The 22,366-nt window shown below is 31.2% G+C and overlaps 1 protein-coding gene across 6 annotated transcripts in view; it reads left to right on the top strand.

Moving 5' to 3' along the window:
• Wdfy3 (WD repeat and FYVE domain containing 3) overlaps positions 1-22,366 on the top strand; it is a 250,018-nt gene that overhangs the window by 108,596 nt on the left and 119,056 nt on the right. For all 6 annotated transcript variants that reach the window (XM_027939797.3, XM_071614400.1, XM_071614398.1 and 3 more), the window contains 7 exons: positions 1,337-1,498; positions 5,283-5,475; positions 6,701-6,887; positions 9,583-9,749; positions 16,506-16,973; positions 17,829-17,930; positions 20,461-20,654. In XM_027939797.3, the coding sequence (XP_027795598.2) occupies positions 1,337-1,498; positions 5,283-5,475; positions 6,701-6,887; positions 9,583-9,749; positions 16,506-16,973; positions 17,829-17,930; positions 20,461-20,654 (1,473 nt within the window). The remainder of the gene's footprint in view (positions 1-1,336; positions 1,499-5,282; positions 5,476-6,700; positions 6,888-9,582; positions 9,750-16,505; positions 16,974-17,828; positions 17,931-20,460; positions 20,655-22,366) is intronic.

Below are 22,366 nucleotides of genomic sequence, written 5' to 3'. Positions count from 1 at the left end.
ATACTGCTACTGCATTAATTCAGGCCCCATCTTGCATATGGTTTTCTGTTTTAGTTAATTGCCTTTGCCACCTGGCTCTCTATATTAATTTATGATATATACTACCACCAGCCAATACCTGAATTCTGATTGTGTCACTTTTTAATTGAGTGTGACATTTAATTGGGTGTTCATTGCCAGTAAAATAAAAGTCAAACTAGAATGTGAAACTGTTTTCATAGGTTTTTTACTTACACACTTTATCCATCACTTGATTAGCTCTCTAACCTGAAGCAAGGTATGTAAATAATGAGGTTCAGTTGCCTCTTTGTAAGATCAGAGTCATAGGACAATAGTATCTATCTCAGTGTTGACTTGACTAGTAGTTGAGGTACACCTGTTGAACAGTGAACACTTAATTGAAAGATTAGCTTTTATTTTTGTGGCTTTTCAGTAATCAGCAGTTTGCAACTCTGGTGTCTTAAGTGTATTGTATACATCATACGTCCTAACTTCCTCTGTGTCTTTAGGTGAATCTTTCCTCCTTATTTTAATTTTGTGTATTTTTCTGTTTCATTTCAGGCAGTGTTTATCATTTCCGCTTTATGTTAGCCTCTATATGCTGCCATTGTTAGACTTCAGAGATAGTAGTTCTTACAAATCTATTAGATTTGCTAGTAAACTGTGGCCTTCTGAAGGGCAGGGCTGCTTCGTCTTTGCATTCCCTGCCTCCTGCACACTGCCAGGTTTACCCTAGGCATTCAATAAGTTTTTGACGAGAAACTAAATAAACTAATGAACAGTTGATACCAACTTGTTGATTCCAGTGCAAGATTTTTTATACAAAACCACATCATGGAAAATTTGGGTGAATATTGTCTAGAATTTCTTCCTTTAAAAAGAAAATGATAAGTATTGATGTATTTAGTTAGGTCAGTGATTATTGTATCTCTCAAGTGTCCTTCCAGCTTCAATAATCTGTAATAAGACTAAAGATAAAAATTATAGTAGTAAACTAATATTTTTAGTGCTCATATGTCTTTTGCATTTGTTATTTTATATAACCATAACATTAAGCTAAGATGTATGTAACATTCTATCCATTTTATAATAGAGAAATGTGAGGCCCAGGAAAAATAAATAGTTCCCCAAGTTCATGGTTATTAAGTGCCTTTTCCTCAAAATCCTAAAGCTTATATTCTTTGAAACATGCTGCTGCTTAACAAACAAGTACCAAATTTAATAAATAATATTACATAACAAAAAAATTGGTTTAAAATTTATGAGTCCTTCACCTTTACCAATTACTGTTATGCCTATTTGTCTATTCACTTATTTTATTTATTTATTTTTTCAGAAAACCGTGGACTGCATGACAACGATGTCAGTGCCTTCCACCCTGGTTAAATGTTTGTATCTGTTTTTTGACCTTCCACATGTGCCTGAGGCAGTTGGAGGTGCACAGAATGAGCTACCTCTAGCAGAACGTCGAGGACTACTCCAGAAAGTTTTTGTACAGGTATGAAAGGGACTGTTTGCCTGGGTGTCTCCCTACCTTTATTTAAAATGAAATGGTACACTCCGGAAGTGAATGTTCTGCTTATTTCCATTTTTATAGTATTTAATTCTGTTTGTTATGATGTGATTTTATCTCATATAACTGTAACATTTTTTATATCTGCAGAGAGAATGTTAAAAAAAATTTAAGGCTATTTGAAGCATTAGCAAATTTGTTTTTCTAAACAGATATTATTAATATTACATTTGATATATCGTAACATCTTCAAAATGAACTAACCAAGGGAAAGTTTTTTGATAGTCATTTTAAGACTTGTGCAACATTTCTTAAAATGTCAAGAAATTTTATTCAGTAGCTGTTTATATGCAGGAATTCTCTAGCCTGTAAATATTTAACTTATAAAAGACAGTTGATTTTAGTGGCCTCTGACACTTCTTTTCCCTGTCCTGAAAGCTCTTTTCCGCTGTTACCACTATTCTTCCAACAGCATTGTGGGTAAATCGAGGTTTAATGGACTTTATAGTTAGTCTCCTAATACAGTCAGTCATCATGGGGAAAAATGATGGTGTTTCTTGGAGAAAAAAATTAAAACAAGCAACCCACAAACAAATAGAATGCAGTCTGCCCATGGTTTTGTCTAATATAGTATAAACATACATTTAATACAAAAAGATAAATATTTCACAAATTTACTTACACCGGGTATCTAAAATTATTAACGATTAGAACAACAATAACAACAACAAAAATAGAATGCTGGTTGCTAGGGATTATGGAGACAGAAGAAAAGGGAATTGTTGTTCACAGAGTATAAGATTTCAGTTTTGCAGGATGAAAAATTTCTAGTGATCTGTTATATAACAACATGCATATAGTTAACATTGCTGTACCACACACTTAAAATGGTTAAGATTATAAATTTGATGGCTAGGGTTCTGTATCTCAGTGATAGAGCATTGGCCTAGCACATGCGAGGTGCTGAGTTCGATCCTTAGCACCACATAAAAATAAATAAATAAAATAAAGGTATTGTGTTCAACTGTATCTGAAAAAATATTTTAAAAAAGATTATAAATTTTATGAATTTTTTTACCACAGTAAAAAGCAACAACAGCACCTTTGAATCAACACCTCTGAAGTTGTGTAACCTGAAATGCACCTTTAAAATGAAAGTGATATCTACTTAAAGAATCTTTGTAAGGTTTAAATGAGCTAATGTGTAAAGCTTTGGTTCTCTGCTCAGCACAAAGTAGACACTTAAGTAAAAATAAGTCTTATTGCTACTGTTGCCATGAATGTAGAAAGAAAATAGAGGACAATGTATTTGAGGTAGAGAGGTGGGCCAGGTACAGATGACAGTAGCATGATCGCCTTGGGTTTCCTGATTCAGTAGCTGCCTTTACCAAGTTCTAGTGGTGAAAGGACAGGGGGAGAGAGGGATGCCAACACAATTTTTGGAAGGAAAAGCTTGGTATTATTCAATAAAATACTAAATTAATACAACATTTGCTTTAGTAGATATTTTTGTGCTTGTGGTTAACATCTCATCTCATCTATCCCATAACTTCAGAGCTTTTGTTTTTCCCCCAAAATGATCATGTGAGCAAATGGCAGAAACTGAGCTAGAATTTAGACTTGTCAGACCCACAAATCAGATCTAATGAGAAAAACTGTGGGAAAAATGTGAAGAAATAAGTGGTATAGGAATGAAAACTGCTTGAAGACCTTGTTGATGAATATGGAAGATTAGTCTTTGCTTTTTAGAATAGCAACCCCATTTCATTAAAGCCATTCTACAGAACTAATGTCTTAGGCAGTAAATGGAAGCTGCATTTTATATGTAAGCATAGCAAAGGGTTTTTTTTAATACTTAAAAAATTTTACTATATTTGATACCACTGGATGCTGACTTGTAATAATGTGAGGCTCATTTTAATATACTGTTACTATTGAATGTTAAGACCAAAAGGAACTGAAAGTATCATTTAAATCAGACTCCTCACTTGAGTTATAGAAACTGATGTCCTTGTGCATGAGAGTGGCAGTGCTGAGAACCTTACTGCCCCCACTCCCAACCCAGTGCTGCTTTTATTGCATCACTTTTTTTGTTTTAGTGCCTCATCAAGGGCTAGATATTATTTTCAACATTTTGTTTAGAAAACCGATAGAGATAAGCTTATTAAGTGTTTTATGACAGATGAAATCCCTGTGTTTGTATTATGTGACAGATGGTTTCCTGGGACCTTAGCGGTTGGTACTGTTTCATGCAGGCATTCATTCTTTGTTGATGTGGCCAATTACTGCTCTGCCACACTTGATTGGACTTTGTAACAGAGCCACTACGAATAGAAGTGATTAGTATAAGGGCAGACGAGGAATGTGAAGTAGACTCTGCACTTTTCTATTTTGTAAAATGAAGGGATTATAGTAGACAATTTTAAGAATCATTTTGCCTATAAAGATTAAGAACCAATTATCTTAGCAGTCAACAGATTCAAAGAGTCATTAAATCAGGTTTATTTTTGAGAATAGGGATTTGGCTGGGAAAAAAACATTTTGCTATTTTAGTTTTGTTTTCTGTGTTACAAATTAGAAAAATGGCATCTGTCCCTCTGATCACATAAGGTAGGGTCAAAGGCAATAAAGAATTTAATCAATAATATACCTCTCTGAGCATATACCTTTTGTTATATTTGATGATCCATATTTACATGTGGGAAAAGATATACATACTACCCATATTTATGGACATTCTTTATCTAAGCAGCCTTTCTAGGCCTGGGGCATCCATATTACTAATTATATAAATATTTTACTGTTTTTCTGAATTTTTTATTCTTTTTTCTTTCTGATATTTGGCATTTATGAACTAGGAAACTTTTGTATCTAAACATGTTAATGTAATATTTCAAATACTTCTTTTCCTATTTAGAAATTTTCCCTACCAATTTTGAAATATCCAGATTTCATAAAGCTCTCTTTAAGAGAATCAACTGATTTCATAATTAATAGTTTATTTATATTTTATATTTTAAAAAGTATTGAATTGAGAATTTAGCACTGAAAAGTTAACTTTTCCTGATACTGATCTAGGTTTAGAAGGATTTCTATTGAGGGCAGAAACCATAATTGAAGTCCCCAGAAAGCAGGCGCTCAGTGCTGCAAACACTTGTGATGTGTATATTGTGCAACTCATAGTTTAGAAATCAGTTTTCATTCTAGACTTGAAGAAATCCGGACTTAACAAGATTTATGGCAGTTAGACACAATTTTAAAAATACTTTGAAATTAAGATGATTTATATTATTCAAATATCCTTTTCTACCTTGACAGAATTGAAACAATTTGAAAATTTCTTTATTTTCAAGATGTTTTAAATTTCTTATCCTGTGACACTTTTTTTTTTTAGAGAAGAAAATCACATTTCACCTGTGTAAGAACTAATGAACTAAATTAGAATGACAAAATGTTGAACAGGAAAGGTAGTGCTGTTTTATCCTGTTTTAGACAGGTAGACAAAAAATACCATGATGAAGAGAGCAGATAATAAAGATTTTTTAAAAAAATAAACTGATATAAGGAAATGTTTTAACATAGCACACTTCTAAATTTCAGATGTCTTTTTAATGTTGCATATCAAAAATTGTCATTGTGGTTTTAATAATATTGTCCAACACTTACCCTCAATTTTTTTTTAATAATGTTGAGATCACATCCTTTTCTAGTTTTTCCCTTTTCCTCACCCATTTATTTACTTTATGACATGTTTTGTTTTGTCTTTTAGATCTTAGTGAAACTCTGCAGCTTTGTTTCTCCAGCAGAGGAGCTGGCTCAGAAAGATGATCTTCAGCTTTTATTCAGTGCAATAACCTCTTGGTGCCCTCCCTATAATCTGCCTTGGAGGAAGAGTGCTGGAGAAGTCCTTATGACCATATCCCGCCATGGTCTTAGTGTCAATGTAGTCAAGTATATTCATGGTGAATATCTCTATATATTCATTTTAAGTGTTCTGAATGTCTTATGCTTTACTTCATTTGAGACAAATTTTTAAAATTATTTCTCCATTATCCAGAAATTGGCCTCTAATTTAAAAAATAAATTGTCTAGGAGAAAATAATTTTTAAATTTATGGAACATTTCAAAAGTAATAAATTCTCATTAGTTCTGTATGATATATATCCTCAAGAGTCAAAACTGTCATTGTTGTGTAAATGTTCAATCCTATGTCATAGCCTATTCTCCTGTCTTCTGAAGAAAGACTACAGAAAGACTAGTAACAATAGCATATTTGCTGAAAAAGAGCAAATAGTCTTTCTGTCTTTCTGAATATGACTCATATATAACCTGATAATCTCTCCAGTGGAAAATAAAGGGAATTAAGTGGATTCTTTATCACTACTAAGGAGGAATTTATCGTTTAATCCATTCATTCAACTATTCTCTAAAATGTCTATAGAGATCATTTGTAAAGTGTCTCAAATTATTCACTTTTAAAGTTTTTATTATTGTCCTGAAACTCTTTCAAAATATTAACAACTATTTGTTCACTTGTAATATGAAAGATACATGTGTAAACTCTTACTTAATATGTGAATTAGTCATTAAATAGTTTCTTCCCTTTTATTCTTATGTTGAACTTAGCTTTTTATATGTGACACTGGATCCTCCAAGTCAGTGTGGTACAACTGTACTTTAAGCTAAGAACATGTAGTGTAATCATAATCTTGAAATTTTATTTCTGAAACATTTATGATATCTATACCTTAAATCTGTATTGGTGTATATTCAGTCTGATGTGAATGTTAAATAATTAATGGATTTTTTTCCTTCTTAAACTTTGAAGATACTTTTAATTTTTTTTTCATCCTCTTACTGTATCATCAGGAAAAAAAAATCAAAAAAATTATCAGTGACCAATTCTTTTGTTTAATGATAAAATGTAAAACTGTGATGTAAGAACTATAATAAATGTCAATTCTTTCTAGGCACATTTCTATATAACCTTTCATTATCTACTTTAGAGGTAGGACTTTTACAGTGAATTTGAATCTTACATTTAATTTTAGAAGGTTTAACACTTATCTCATAGTGTTTTACATCTTTGTTAAAATTTAATGTTTCATTAAATACCAGGTAAGAATGAAGAAAAATTTTTTGAGTAGTGGACATAATACATATTTATTTAATTCTTTATTCTTACAGAAAAAGAATGTTTATCTACTTGTGTTCAGAATATGCAGCAATCAGATGACCTATCTCCTCTAGAAATTGTTGAAATGTTTGCTGGGCTTTCTTGTTTCCTCAAAGACTCCAGTGATGTTTCTCAAACACTTTTGGATGATTTTCGGATATGGCAAGGATATAATTTTCTTTGTGATCTCTTGCTTAGGTAAAACCCCACAATTTAAGAATATGTTTTCAATGTTTACTCAGGTTTTTTAAAATCAAAGTAAACAATGGGATTTGTGATTACAAGAAAAGGAAACATTTATTGACTATATTTTTTGGTATCCTCTTGGCTTTACTGCCTTCTTTTTATTCTAGTCTGACTACAGAGTAGAAGTAGTGAATTTAGAGTAAAAATTCTCAAATGCAGAACACAAATATGAGTTTAGATAGGAAGAATAAAACTACTGTTTAATAACAGAGGAAAAATTAGAAATACTCTTTGCTTTAGTAAAAGGTGAAAAATTTATAAGATCTGAAGAGGCTTGGATTAAGATTAGTAAGGAAAAGTGCTTACTAGTCCATTAAACAATGATGTTAATGATATGGTAAAATGAGCTGTATTCATTTATAGAGCTGTTATTAAAGATATTTTTCACCAGTTTTAAAAAAAAAGAAATACTCCTTGCTTAATTATACTTTTTGGTTGCTCTTATTTTATAGTACTTTTAGTATTGTTATTAATGTAGTTAATAGTAAGAACAATTATGTAGATTAAATGAGATCTTACAAACATATGTATAAAACAAATGACTGTAAAAATAGTCATTTCAAAATGTTTGACTTAACTACCCTTTGCCATTCTAAATGGTGCACGTGTATACTGAGAAAGCTGCTATTAGAAATTTTATTAGGAAGAATACTCTTGTTCCTTTCCAGCTGTTCATGGACCACTAGTTATTTTTAAATCATTTGATCCAATGTAAGAAAGCATTGTTTTGTGAACATATTATTCCTAATACCAGTTAAACCTACTTATATTTAGTTAATGTTAGGCACCTCCCAAGAATATACTTTTGTATTTATATCCTCATTTATAAAAGAGGTTATATGAATGTTGATGAAGTAATCAGTTTACATTACTAGTGGAGTATTAATTGGTACAATCCTTTAAGAATGCAGATTGACAGAATACTGTTAAGAACCTCAAAAATGTTGATACATGCTGAGTGTCATGGAGCATACCTGTTAATCCTAGCTACTTGGGAGGCTGAGGTTTGAGTAATATAAGAGAGTTTGGGCAACACAGGGAGACCCTTCTCAAAAAAAGAAAAAAAAAAAAAAAGAAGGTTGAAAATCTGACAAAATACTTTTTTATCCCTGGTTATAGATCCTAATGATATAATGGTAAATGTGACAAAATATTCTGTGTATTTGTCCTTTTATATTCTGTCTCATCTTCTCCCTGCCAAATCTGCGATTGGCTTGCATAATATTAGAATACTAAACTCTATGAAGAGCTTTATATATATATAGTATGAGATTAGAAAAGTTAAACTTTTCAGATTAAAAAAAAAACAAGTTTAAAAATATACATCAGTGTGGGCGCAGTAGAGCATGCCTGTAATCCCAGTGGCTCAGGAGGCTGACCCAGGAGAACTGCAACTTCAAAGCCAGCCTCAGCAAAAGCGAGGCACTAAGCAACTCAGTGAGACCCTGTCTCTAAATAAAATAGGTCTGGGGATGTGGCTCAGTGGTTGAGTGTCCTTGAGTTCAATCCCTGGTGCCAAAAAAAGAAAAAAAAAAATATATATATATATATCTCATCATGTTAAAAGTGATTATCTGAGTTGTGAACTAAGAATACATTTTCTTTTTTCATACTTTTGTGTATTCTCCAAGTTTGTTTGTTTATTGGTGCCAGGGATTGAACCCAGGGGCACTTATCCACTGAGCCACATCCCCAGCCTTTTTTATATTTTATTTAGAGACAGGGCTTCCCTAAGTTGCTTAAGGCCACACTGAATTGCTGAGGCTGGCTTTGAACTCTCAGTCCTCATGCTTCATGCTTTAGACTCCTGAGCCTCCGGGATTACCGTCCTTTGCCACCATGCTCCAAGTTTATTTTCATGAGAACAAGTTACTTCTGTTAAGAGGAAAAGCCCAATAAATCTGATTCTTTTAAAAAATAAGATTCTTTTAAACATTTGTGTTCTCAGAAAAGCCATTATCAAAGATAATTCCCTCATGACTCTAAAGTTCTTTCTAAAGAAATTATGACCATTTAAAAAATTATTAGATTCCTAGAACTTTATTTAATGATAATACTGGAATAGATTAGTGAAATTCAGGGCTGGGGTTGTGGCTCAGCAGTAGAGTGCTCGCCTCTCACATTCGAGCACCACATAAAATAAATAAGTAAAATAAAGGTATTGTGACAACTACAACTAAAAAATAAATATTAAAAAAATTAGTGAAATTCAGATAAAATTCTTAGAACTCTTCATAGAAAATGTCTTAGGAAGGAATACTTTAAATATTTTGATTATAAACAGTTCAACTTTATAACTCCAGAGCTTTGCAGTACCTAGAAGGATTATGTAATCTAGTTCTTTTATTGTAGACTTTCTACCAAAAATTAGTGTTTTATCTAAAGTAGCACTGTTAGTGGGAAAATTAGCACTTACTCGGAGTCAAGCTTTCTGATTATTAATCTGATTTTTTTCCAATATACCATAATGTGTTTTAATAAAATTGGTAAATTTTAAAAATATGTGTTTTCATATAGGAAAAATTGTAAAAGGAAACTTCTCAGAGTACTTTCTACATTTGTTTACTAAATCTAAAAATGCTTTCTGTATTAACTTTGAGGATACAATAAAACAGAAAAAAATTTGCCCAAATCATCCTTTTTCTAGATTGGAACAAGCAAAAGAGGCAGAATCCAAAGACGCCTTGAAAGATCTGGTTAATCTGATAACTTCCCTAACAACATATGGTGTCAGTGAACTCAAACCAGCTGGTGTTACCACAGGGGCACCCTTTTTGTTGCCTGGATTTGCAGTACCTCAGCCTGCTGGCAAAGGTGAGTTTAATTTTCTCCCCCCATTTTTGCAACTCAGAGAAGTAGAAAAGGAATGAATTTGTCTTACTTTACTCCTTCTATTATTCGCATAAAGATAATTTGTTGCTTTCCATTCAAGTTTGTGCTATATTTAGTTAAGTCTAGATAAAAATTTCCTGAGAGTGTTTGGCAAATTAAGTACGTGAAAATAATATTATTAAAAAAAACTAAATGAAAAGTTTTATATTATGGTATTTCATTAGCAGTTTTATATACTAACACACTTCTTTTTAACTCCATGCTTTTTTACCATGCTTGGGTGGAACTTACATTCACACTCTGTAATTTTTAATACAGGAAAAGTATGAGGTATAAATGCTTATATTTCATTTAAAGCTAAATAAAACTAAGTAAAAGAAGTCACATTATTTCATTGATGTCAGAGATTAAATTTTGTAGTCTAGATTTTATAACATTTGGAACATCATCTAATGATCTCTTACTAAGAAAAATTTATTACATAGTTAATAACATTTTATTACAAAAGAATACAATCTAGTTTTATTGTTAATTCTTTTAATGCCCACTAACCATTCCAAAAGAATTTGAGCCTGGAGACCTCTTAATATTTTTTTGACGTGATTTATTACTTATTAAATATTGAAGAGGATCATGATATTTCCACATAAAACTTAACTAACCAAAAATAACATATCTGGTTGGTGATTTAAGTTTCACAGTACAGTCTATTTATTTTATGACAGAAGTCAACAGTTATAAACTTAATAGTCATGAGAATATATGAAGCCATCAAAGTGTGATATGCTGTGCCCTCAGTGCATGGGTTGTATAGAACATTTTAAATGAGTCTCTGAAATAAGCGTTGTTTCTCATGTTTGAGTGAGTCAAGATTTCATTTTTTAATATAATAAAAAAATAGTAGCCTCCTCAAAATAAGTTATAGACTTTAATTTCAATATTCCAGTTAACTTTTTCTATGAGTTAATATAAAAATATTTCAGTGATGTACTTCTTTTTTCATACTTCATTATTGTTTTATTTAGTTGATTACTCTGATCTTGATAATAACAACGTATAATATAGTATAATTTTGTAATAACAGAATTAATGTCACAAAATTAATCTTTTGTATAATGTCATTGTTTGATTTTGTCTCATTTATAATAGGGATCATAACTATATGTCCTAGCATCTCCTGGGGGTTTTGTGAGAATACAGTGACATATGTTTATGTTACTAGAAAGATGTTGCCCTAAAAGTCAGGATTCATGTCGTCATAGTGACCTTCCAAACTTCAATTTCTTCTTCAGAAAAAATTGAGCTAATATTCTGTAAAATGGATAGGTTACATAACATCATTTTGAGTTTCCTGTATATCTCAAAATTACTTATTTCCAGTGGCCATTTTGTAGGGTTGATGTAAGAACCAAAGGATGTAAGAACCAAAGGAGTATTCCATATAGATGGAATCTTCCATATAGTATGTCATCTTTGTTTTTTTGACAGCAGTATTGAAGTATTATTTGGGTACATTAAAATCTTTCCATTTAAATGTTGAATTTGATTAGTTCTGACAAATTTATAATGATTGTATAATCACTACCATAATCATGATATGTAATATTTCCATCCTTCTAAAATGTTTTTGTATTCCCCTTGCAGTCATTCCTCTCCACTCAGCTGCTTGCCCAGTCACCCATCTGCTTTGTTTTTGCCCATTCTAGAGTTTTATAAATGGGAATCATATATAATAGGTAATTTTTTGTATCTGGACTCTTTCACTTAGAGTAATGCTTTTGAGATTCATCCGTGTGTGCATTTACAAGTATGATTCTTTTTAATGCTAAGTAGTTTTTTATTGGATATCCATTTGCCGTTGATGGTCATTTATTTGGATGCCATGAGTAAAGCTACTGAGAACATTTATATAAGACTTTGTATAGATGTTTGTGTTCATTTGTTTTGGCAAATAACAAACACTAGGATTGCTGGATCATATATAGTATATGTGTGTTTACCTTTCTGAGACACTGACAAAATGTTTTCCAAAGTGGCAGTCTCATTTTGTATTCCCATCAGCAATGTATGTAAATTTCAGTTGCTGTCAACTGTTGCTTGACAACAGTTAGTACTGTTAGGTTTTTTTTTCTTTTTTTTTTTAAGGCATTTTAATGTTTTATAGTATCTAATAGTTGTAATTTTCATTTGTAAATGACAAGAAAGTTGAATATTTTTTCATATGCGTAGATGGCATCTGTATTTCTGTTTTGTATCTTTGTGCACATTGTTTGATAGTGTAACTTGTTTTATTGGAATACTAAGAGATTTTTAGATATTCTGGATAAGTTCTTTATCAGTCCTGTATTCTTTTAATGTATGTTCTGTTGGTATCTTCTTTTAGTCTTGCCTTTTCTTGTTTCAACATAACCTTATAGAGAACATATTTTTTCATTTTGGTGAGATGAAATTTTAGTTTCAAAACATTTTTTCTTCAAATTAGTTGTTGCACAGAATTGAAAGCAAGTAAGGGTTTATTTGTTTGTTTGTTTATTTTTCATGTGGCTATCTGAATGTACTGGGACCCTTTGTCCAAAAGACCTTGTATGACCATATATCTGGGATTCTCCTGAGTTCTGTTTAATTGGTGTATGTCTGTTTAAACCAGTAATACATTGAGTTGATTACTGTTGCCTCAAAATCAGCTCATTTTAGTTATCTCCTTTTGTTCTTCCTTTCAAAATCATTTTGGTTATTGTCAGTCCTTTGAACTTCAATTATTGAAAAAAAATCCTGCTGAGATGTTAGCTGGGAGGATATTAAATTTAGATCCAGATAGGGAGACTTGACATCCTAGTTGTATTGACTCCTCTAACCCATGAATATGATCTGGCTCTTTGTTTATTTTGGTCTTATTTTCTGTCAACAATGTTTTGTGGTTTTCATTGTATAAGGATTTTAATTCCTTTGTTAAAATTATCTTTAAAGGTACTTTCATGAAAGAAATTGCTTTCTTTATTTCATTTTGGATTACTTATTGCTAAGTTATAGAAATGCAAATAATATTTTAAATATTAACCTTTTTAAAGTTTACTTTGTTAAACCTGGTAACTAGTTTTAGTATGGTATGTGATGTGGTATGTGTGTGTGTGTGTGTGTGTGTTTTCCTGATCTGAATTCTTATAAATCTTGTTTGGATTAAGGATTGTAGACTGTTGTTTAGGAAAGAAGATGAGGAAAGCCAGCTGTTATGATGTCACAAATTACAATGATAGAATGAGGCAGTGATAGTCCTTAATAAATAATAACTCTTTTGCTTTGGAATGTTGATAAGTTGGACTTTGTATATTTAAAGTATTTATTTTTATCTTGTTTCCTTCTTATCAATTATTTGTTCACAGAGCTTTGGGGACATATTCCTTGATTTCACTGGTTTCCCTTTAATCAGCTATAAAAAGAAAATTCTTATTATCAATGAATTTTTACCAGTTAATTGATACAATCACATTAAGGAAGGAAACATGAAATATGTACCTTTTGTTGCTATTTATTCATAGATATGTTTATCTTCCTTATTATTATTGCTGATTTTAGATCAAATAAAATAGTATTGAAATGTAAAATTGAAAAGAAAAAGTAACATTATTTATGAAATTATTCACTTGTGTGTATATATATATATGTACATATACATATATGTACATATATATATATATATATGATTATAACTTAAAAATTATTATTTTGTATAGCAAGAGGTTTTAAAAAATATTCTATCTTTGTCAGCAGAGAGATTTCCCAAAGAAATAATTAAAGAATAGTACTCTTTACTTTTCAATATGAAATTATTCATTTGGTTATGTACCAACATCATGTTTTTTTTTCTCTTACCTATTCTATAAATTTTTGCTTGAGCCCTGTAACTCCTAGCTCTCCATAGCTTCCAAATTTATTCCTGAAACAAAGTGTTTTAGTTTATTTTTCATAGAGAATGTATCTCTTTGTTAAAATAAACAAAAAAAACTTACCTATTTCTGAACTCGTCTGTGCCTTTACCTTACAAAGTAAGTTTTCTCATAACATTAATTCAGGCAGCACTAAGGATATTCAGAGGATAACATATTTTCCCTTGTGTGCATTTTTGTTAGGTCTAGTAAGTGAAATGCTGTGCAGCCTTCATCATGGGCTTTTGTGAAGATCACATGGTGTGCTTTATCTGTGCTGGATGTAAGCACATCCCAGGCTCATGTTCCCTAGCACCTAGGAATATAACCTTACAACTGGTTTACCACTGCTCCAGTTGTTACTCCCATGTGTGGTTTAGTCGTTGTTTTCTGTCTATGTTTCTTGAGTGTGTATTGATTTCCTCCCTTCTTTACCAGCCTTACTTGCCACTTCTTTAGATTAGGCCCTATAAAGCACTCCTCCTGGAACTCCATGGGTGGCTTTTCCTGTTCTCTTTTCTATTCATCTGTCTTCAGGTCCATCTTCTGAGTGTTGAATAGAATCTGACTCTGGTGATGCAGAGTCTAACAAATAATATGAAGTATCCTGAATTTTTTATTTAGACCTGTATTTTTATTTCATTTTACTTGTGCCTATATTATGTAGGCTCTTTTTTTTTTTTTAACATTCACTGTTATTCGCTGTTATAATTTTTTTTATCAGACTCTGAAAATGGGGAGGCTCTATTCTTTGTGGTCTATGCAGGTATACTTCTAAACTTTGGATTAATTCATTTCTTTTGTTTCTGTTTGTGTAGACTTGAGAGCAATGAGTGGTGATAGTCATCCTTTAGAATGACTTCCTCACTTTATTTTAGCTATTTTTGTGCCAGATTGAATCAGTGCAAGTTTTGAAATGTAAGCAAGATACAGCTCTTTAGCTAAAACACTAGAGCTCTTATATGACAATTTTTAAGAAATACATTTGTCTCATATATGGGGTAATCTTTTATTTATTTTTAAAATTTAATTGTTATCCTCCTTTCCTAACTGAATATTTGAGGAATTTAATGAGTATGACAGTCTTAAATAACTTCTCATTATTAACATTCAAAATACAAAATGTTTCAAATTTGCAAATCACTTATTTTAATATTAGTTTTCAGACATTCCTTTAGATATTTTTTCCTGATAGAAAGCCAAATTAACAAATTCTGTTAATTTCCATTATGAATAGATTTTTAAAATATAAGATTAGGTGATTATTTAATAAAATGTCCTGCTTAAAAAAAACAGCCATGGAAATCAGTCTCAGTGTTCCTCGGTTATTTACTAGGATCAATATATTTTAGCTAGTAATGGCCCCTGTATGAATTGGGTAACAAGTAGAATTAAAAATGGATCAGAGCACATTCATTATTAGGGAGCCAAAGGCCCTGCTGATTGATCACTGTGTTTCTAAGGTTATCTTTGTATGTGAAGATTAGTACATTTTACCTTTGACTTGTGTTTATGCATATACATTGTTGTTTAAACAACTTGTTTCTCTTGGTAATGGACCATTTATGCTTGTAGTTGGTTATGAATATACCTTATTTTTTGTGAGTGATAATGACCAAACTTGGAAAACTCTAAATTTTCCAAAATTACCCTCAATTTAGCTCTCTAACTTTTCTTTAGAGTGAGTATTCATATTATCCCATAACTGAAGTGTGTACAATATTGATTAGAGTTCATCTTTAACTTAATTTGTCACTTCTTTGTCACATTTAGTCATACTTTCACATTTATATGCTCATCAGTGTGTCTAAGCTTAAAGATAGGAATTAAAGATAAATCTTTGGTATTTGCCATACATAGAATAAATTCATGTCATAAATGAGAATTGATAGACTATAGACTGAAGCTTTTTAGAATTCTTTATACATATTTTTTTATAAATGTCCATGCCAGGAAATTTGAGCAAACTTTCTAACCACTTTCATATTTTTCCTAAATTCTGTATTTACCCTGTTTCTAAAAACCAGCTTTCTCTGTAAGGATTTACATGTTTTTTGTTTTTTGGTTTTTTGTCACTCTTGCAAATGCTTAATAGTTATGGACCCGAGGGCAACTTTTAAAGGCAACTTGTTTTGGTCTGCCTCAAATATAAATGTCTATGTTAATTTCTTTATAAATATTGTTACCAATTTGCCTCACAAGAAACAAGGTTTTTGTTTTTTCCAGCTGATGTGTTTGAAAATCAAAGTTTAAAAATGTAACTGGTAACTGGCCATAAACTGCTTTAGCAAACAGTTATATAAAGAAATTACAATTTTAGTTAAAAATTTCAAATTAAAATTATTGTAATTGTGAAGGGAAAATTGAAACTTAAAAAAATTTTCCCCTCCTAATTTCCTGCTTTCATCTTGCTTATCTTGGGCCTATTCTTGGTCCCAAAGACTTTTCAAGTTGAGAGATAACTGTTCTTACATCAGTTTCAGCCTTATAGATAATAAAATGTGATACCATCACAAATTTCCAAGGTGGAAGACTGATTCTTTTTTTTTTTTTAATTAAGCAATCTAGTTTTCAACATCTGCTAGTCTTGAATTGAAATATTCATAATAATGTTTTAAAGGTTTATTTGGTGTTATTTATTTTTAATTAAATTATTTAAACCAATGGAAAAAATAAGACTTTTTGTGAAAATAGGATATGTTCTTAGTAAATAGTACATTGATGTTAAAACTTATGAAGTGTTTTAAACAGATTAGTTTGCCATGGCTAAAATATCACATAGCACCTACTTTTTTGTTCTTATTTTCTATTTTAGGTCACAGTGTGAGAAACGTCCAGGCCTTTGCAGTTCTTCAGAATGCATTTTTAAAAGCAAAAACCAACTTCCTTGCCCAAATCATCCTTGATGCCATCACTAATATTTACATGGCTGACAGTGCCAATTATTTCATCTTAGAGTCACAGCACACACTGTCACAGTTCGCAGAGAAGATTTCTAAACTCCCAGAAGTGCAAAACAAATACTTTGAGATGCTGGAGTTTGTCGTTTTTAGCTTAAATTATATTCCATGTAAAGAACTTATTAGTGTTAGTATCCTCTTAAAATCTAGTTCTTCTTACCATTGTAGCATTATTGCAATGACAACTCTTCTTAAGTTTACAAGACATGACTACATATTTAAAGATGTGTTCAGGGAGGTGGGCCTTCTGGAGGTCATGGTAAACCTTTTACATAAATATGCTGCTCTCTTGAAGGATCCAACCCAGGCACTAGATGAACAAGGTAAAGCCTTTTCCATAACTTTGTTCTTATTTGACAAAGGAATTTAGGAAAATTGTTTTGTTTTTCCTTGTTGTGTCTTTCATTTTATTATAGATTTGAATGACTTCCTGGTGAGTATTCTTATGACGTTTAGTGAGTGCTTCCCAAAGTTAACTTAACTGTTCAGTTCAATTTTGGTTAGGAAATTGGGGAAGGGGATCCCAGAATTATGTCACTGTAGTGCAGGACATCTTAAACTAAATGAAAACTGAGGAGAAGCATCTATGATCCACATAACTAGTATGTATTACTTTCTGTGTCTAAGAGAGTTTTGAAAGACTTCTAGATATCATTGAAATTTTTAATTAGAATTAAGCATAATTAAATATATAAATTTCAAAATATTTTTATTGACTATAGAGCAAATGTGCCTATTTTGTGATGTTATAATACATATATGTAACATGTATGTATATAAATTTGTATGCCATACTTGTGTACACATGATAAAACTACAGTAGTATTTCACAGTGTTAAATGTGAATTAACACAAGTTGAATTGGTCACACTATCCTTAAATTTTTCTTTTTGATACATTAAAATCCAGTATTCTCCTTTTGACCTCCTTGATAAGAACCCCGTGAGAAAGTATATTTAAAGTTAGTATTTTTATTTTTAAGATTTGTTAGATAGCTGTAACTTTCTAGCCTGCTTTTGGTAATTGTTAGACAGGTATAATTTTAAAAGTTGTATTATATTGATTGCTTTGCTGGAAAGTGAATGTTAAAAAATATTAAAAGGAATTTTTAATATAAAGCTGACTCAAAAAATAATCCTGTCAGTTTTGTGATTTAGATCTTTGAACTTTTTTTGTAGGGGACTCAAGAAATAATAGTTCTGTTGAAGACCAAAAACACCTGGCTCTGTTGGTTATGGAGACTTTGACAGTGCTTCTTCAAGGTTCAAATACAAATGCAGGTAATTAGAAGAGCCACAAGCAAACTTACCTTTCGTTACTTCTTCTCTAGTGCTCTTTGCTACTGAAATGCTATTATTACTTAGAGGAAAAACCGTTAATTCAAAGATGGTACAATCGTATCCCTAACAATGAAATACTTTTAACTGTTAAAAACACATTAAAGATCAAATATATAACATTGTTACTATTTCAAAGTGTATTAAATTGCCTTTTATGTTGTACATTGTGTTTATCCTTTTAAAATTTTCACTTACATATGCACTCTTGTACAAATATTTTGTTTATTTAATTTTTTTCCAAAATATTTGCTTCATTTGATGGTTTTCTTAAGCTTATAGTAATACCAGTATTTTAGTCAGCTTTTTCATCTCTGTGACCAAAAGATGAGAACAATGTAGAGGAAGAAAAGTTTATTTGGGTTTCAGAGGTCTCAGTCCATCATTAGCTGACTCCATAGCTGTGCATCTGAGACAGGCAAAACATTATGGCAGAAGGGCATAGCAGAGGAGAGCAGCTCAGGACACAACAATCAGGAAGCAGAGAGAGGGAGCTCCACTCATGAGAGACACAATACAATCCCTAAAGACACATGCCCAGTGACCTACCTTCTCCAGCCATACCCTACCTGCCTACAGTTACCATTCAGTTAATCTGTATCAGTGGACTAATACAATGATTAGGTTAGGACTCTCCTTACCCAATTACTTCACCTCTGAACTTTCTTACATTGTTTCTTACATGAGCTTTGGTGGGAACAACTCATATACAAACCATAAAAAAATTAAGAGTGTCATTTGGAAATGTCAACATGATTCTTTAATAAAACTTAATCTTTCTCAGATAAAAGATTTCATTAAATATTGTGCCTTATCTTTCATCTCAATGTTTCTTTCTTTTCTCCATAATTAATAGATAGCCCAACTGTATTTATTTATTTTATTTGAAATTTTATTTTATTTATTTTTTTATTATTAGTTGTTCCAAACATTACATAGCTCTCAACTGTATTTATAAAATATCATTCTTGCTTTTAAAAACAAGATTACTTGAAATTTCAGTGAACCTCAAAAAATCTGCAAGCAATAAGGTCAATACAGCTTGAGAGGAATAAGTAGGGGTAGATGTGTTGGACTGGGCTTGGATCACAGATACCTTTTCAGGACATGCTGAGGATTATTATTGTATTATATTGTAAGGTAACAGTCAATAGATGAATGAATTAAGAAAGCATCATATATATACAGAATGAAATTTCACTGAGCCATAAAGAAAAATGAACTTAAGTCATTTGGCAGTAAATGGTTGGAAATGGAGAATATCGTGCTAAGTGAAATAAGCCAGACTCAGAAAATTAAGGGTCAAATGATTTTTCTCATATGTATAAAATATAGCAAAATAAGGGCAAAGGGGAATTGGAATTGGACATTAGAAAGGTGTAGGAAAGAGGAGTGAAGTAGAAGAAGGAGATCTAAAAGGAAGGAGAAGGGACAGGAAAGGGGAGGAAATAGAATGAACTTAACAAAATCATGGTATATGCATACATAAATATACGACAGGGAATTCCATCTTTATGTAAATGTAGAAAGTATCAATCAAAAAAGGGAATTCCATCTTTATGTAAATGTAGAAAGTATCAATCAAAAATTTAAAAAAAGCTAAAGGGGGGAAGCATAAAGAGTAGAATTACTTGGAAGAAATGCTGATTAGTGATTTATGTCACTTGGTCCTTTTTTTTGTATTTGAAGATGATATTCGACATGAGAACAATATCATTTGTGAACAGAAGTACAGGTTATAGAGGTAGGCACTGTAGGCATAAGTATATTCATGAAAACCTTCTTTATAAATTGATTTCAATGTTGGGTTTCCGGGTATCCACCTATGAAGTTCTGAATGTTCTGGATTTGGAGAATTTGTACGTGGTGAACAAATACAGCCTGATTAATTACTAACTATATCACTTTGGACTTCTGTATGGAAGGAGATAAGGATTAAATAAAATAAATGAATAAGTTTATCTAAAGGCTTTGGAACAAAACAATGACTGATGTTTTCTATCATAGAATTTGTCTTTTTTTGTTCTTATGCTTTGCCTGACAAAAATTTGGTTCTTTATAATTTTTCCTATGGTAATTTATTCCATTCTTGCTATTATTTTGAAAACCCTTTCTAGTTTAAATCTCACTTATATGGAGTATATTCATGAAAACCTTCTATATAAATTGACTTCAGTGTTGGGTTTCCTGGTATCTACCTATGAAATTCTGAATGTTGTAGATTTGGAGAATTTGGACATGGTGAACATATCAGGGAGTTAATCTTGTATTAGGAGTCTAGAGAAAACATGCATATACATTTGCTGACATCCTGCAGTGTAATTTTCACATTTTCATTTAAAAGGCAAAATACCTGGGTAGGTTTTAGTTGGATTCTTTTGAATTACTTTACCAATGAAAGAAATTGAATTTTAATTCAGATTTATCTCAAATGTTTTAAGTTTTTCAGTGTTATACTTTTTCTCCCTTCAAGGAATTTTTCGGGAATTTGGAGGTGCAAGATGTGCACACAATATAGTCAAGTACCCTCAATGCCGGCAGCATGCCTTGATGACTATCCAGCAGTTGGTGCTCTCTCCAAATGGGGACGATGACATGGGTACTCTCCTGGGGTTAATGCATTCAGCTCCACCCACAGAACTGCAGTTAAAGACTGACATTTTAAGGGTAAGTTTGTGTCTATTCTCTAAAATCTGTCATTATTTTGAAGTGAATATTAGAGACAGGAAAATTTCAAAATTCAAAGTATCAAAAAAAAAAAAAATCCACACAACTTTGTACAAATTAAAGATTTGGAAAACTGGTCATTTGTATCTCCCAGTATGTATTGATTTACTGCTACTTTGCAGGTTATCTTGGTTTATAGAAATTATCTTAAATTATTATTTAAGATATTTTATCTTAAATAAAATAAAAAAGTATATCAGTCAAGTATAGCACTATAATAAATTTAAAATATGTATATTATCTATTCAGTTAAAATCATTCAGTATTACACATCTGTGAAATAAAATGTTTCACATGACATTGTATGTCACAAATGTGTGTGTGAATATATATATATATGTATGTATGTGTATGTATGTATGTGTATATATATATAAAATCGATATTCTAGTAAATATCAAACTGTATATTCGAAGTTTTACATAGGCTTTTATCACTTTATTCTTTAGCAGTTCTATAAATAGAGTCCTATTTAGCAGATCAGAAAACTTAGGCTAGATGGTTTCTGCAACTTGGATATGTTTATATGACTAACTTTCAAGTGGTAGAGATTTCAGTACTACCCACATTTATTCCACAACACCATTATGCTTTACAAAGATTTACATACACATGTTTTCTCACATTACTATAATTACTGGCATCTCAATATAAGAAGATTTTAGACTCAAAACTGAAATTAATGTTTCACTTTGATTTATTTACAAGTGAATTTAGTAATGAAAGTAAGGTGTAATAGATAAACATAAAACAATTTCTCCACTTACTAGAAATCAGTGTAATTGTAATAACAGCTAACTTTCATTAACTGCTTTCAATGTGTCAAATACTATTGTGTGCATTTACATGCATCTATTTATTTAATCCTTTTAATAAAGATAGGTACTATTAATATTCCTGTTTTATTATAGATTATAAACTAACACAGAGACTGCTTAAACAACTTGCACCACTGTATGTGTGTGGTAGGCAGAGTAGCCAAGATTTGGACTCATGTAGTTTCTTTACAGAGTTGTGTTTTTAACTTCTGCAATATGAGTAATAATAATTTAACCAAAAGAAACAGTCTTGCTTGGCTAGAAACCTACCCTTGTATTTAAATAACATCTGAGTAAACTGAGAGAAATTCATTAAAATCCATTCTTTCATTTGTTTATTGATACATGATTTCTAAATACCATTTTCCATTATAAGGAGCCTGGGCTCCTTAGAGAAATAATTGATTATTAGGCTGGGGAAGAAAAAGAAACAAAAGGAGCTTAAAACATTTTACATTTAGCCAGAAAATAAGGAAGAGATCAAAGTAAATAAGAAAGCAAATAAATGAATACATAAACAGAAGCAAACATATAAATGGAGATAAGGAATAGCTCTTATTTACAGTCAAAAGGTAGATAATCTCCATCTGTGAACTGTTGTAATAATTGATTCAGGAAAAAATCATCACTGGCTGCTAAAAACAGAGGATGAAAGGGTTTTTTTTTTTTTTTAACACGGTCTCAAATTCTACCTTCAAAAGTTTCAATGGACTCTTCCTTAACCAAATGATCAATGTTGATTTTGCCACTAATGGTACCAATGAATAGCTTGTGTCTCCCGATAGGAAGCTCTGAGAAGATTTTAGCATCACTTTTTTTGTTTTCTCCTGCCCA

Source organism: Marmota flaviventris, chromosome 7 (assembly GCF_047511675.1).
Source record: "Marmota flaviventris isolate mMarFla1 chromosome 7, mMarFla1.hap1, whole genome shotgun sequence".
Lineage (NCBI taxonomy): Eukaryota > Metazoa > Chordata > Mammalia > Rodentia > Sciuridae > Marmota > Marmota flaviventris.
This window is presented reverse-complemented; position numbering and strand designations above follow the sequence as displayed.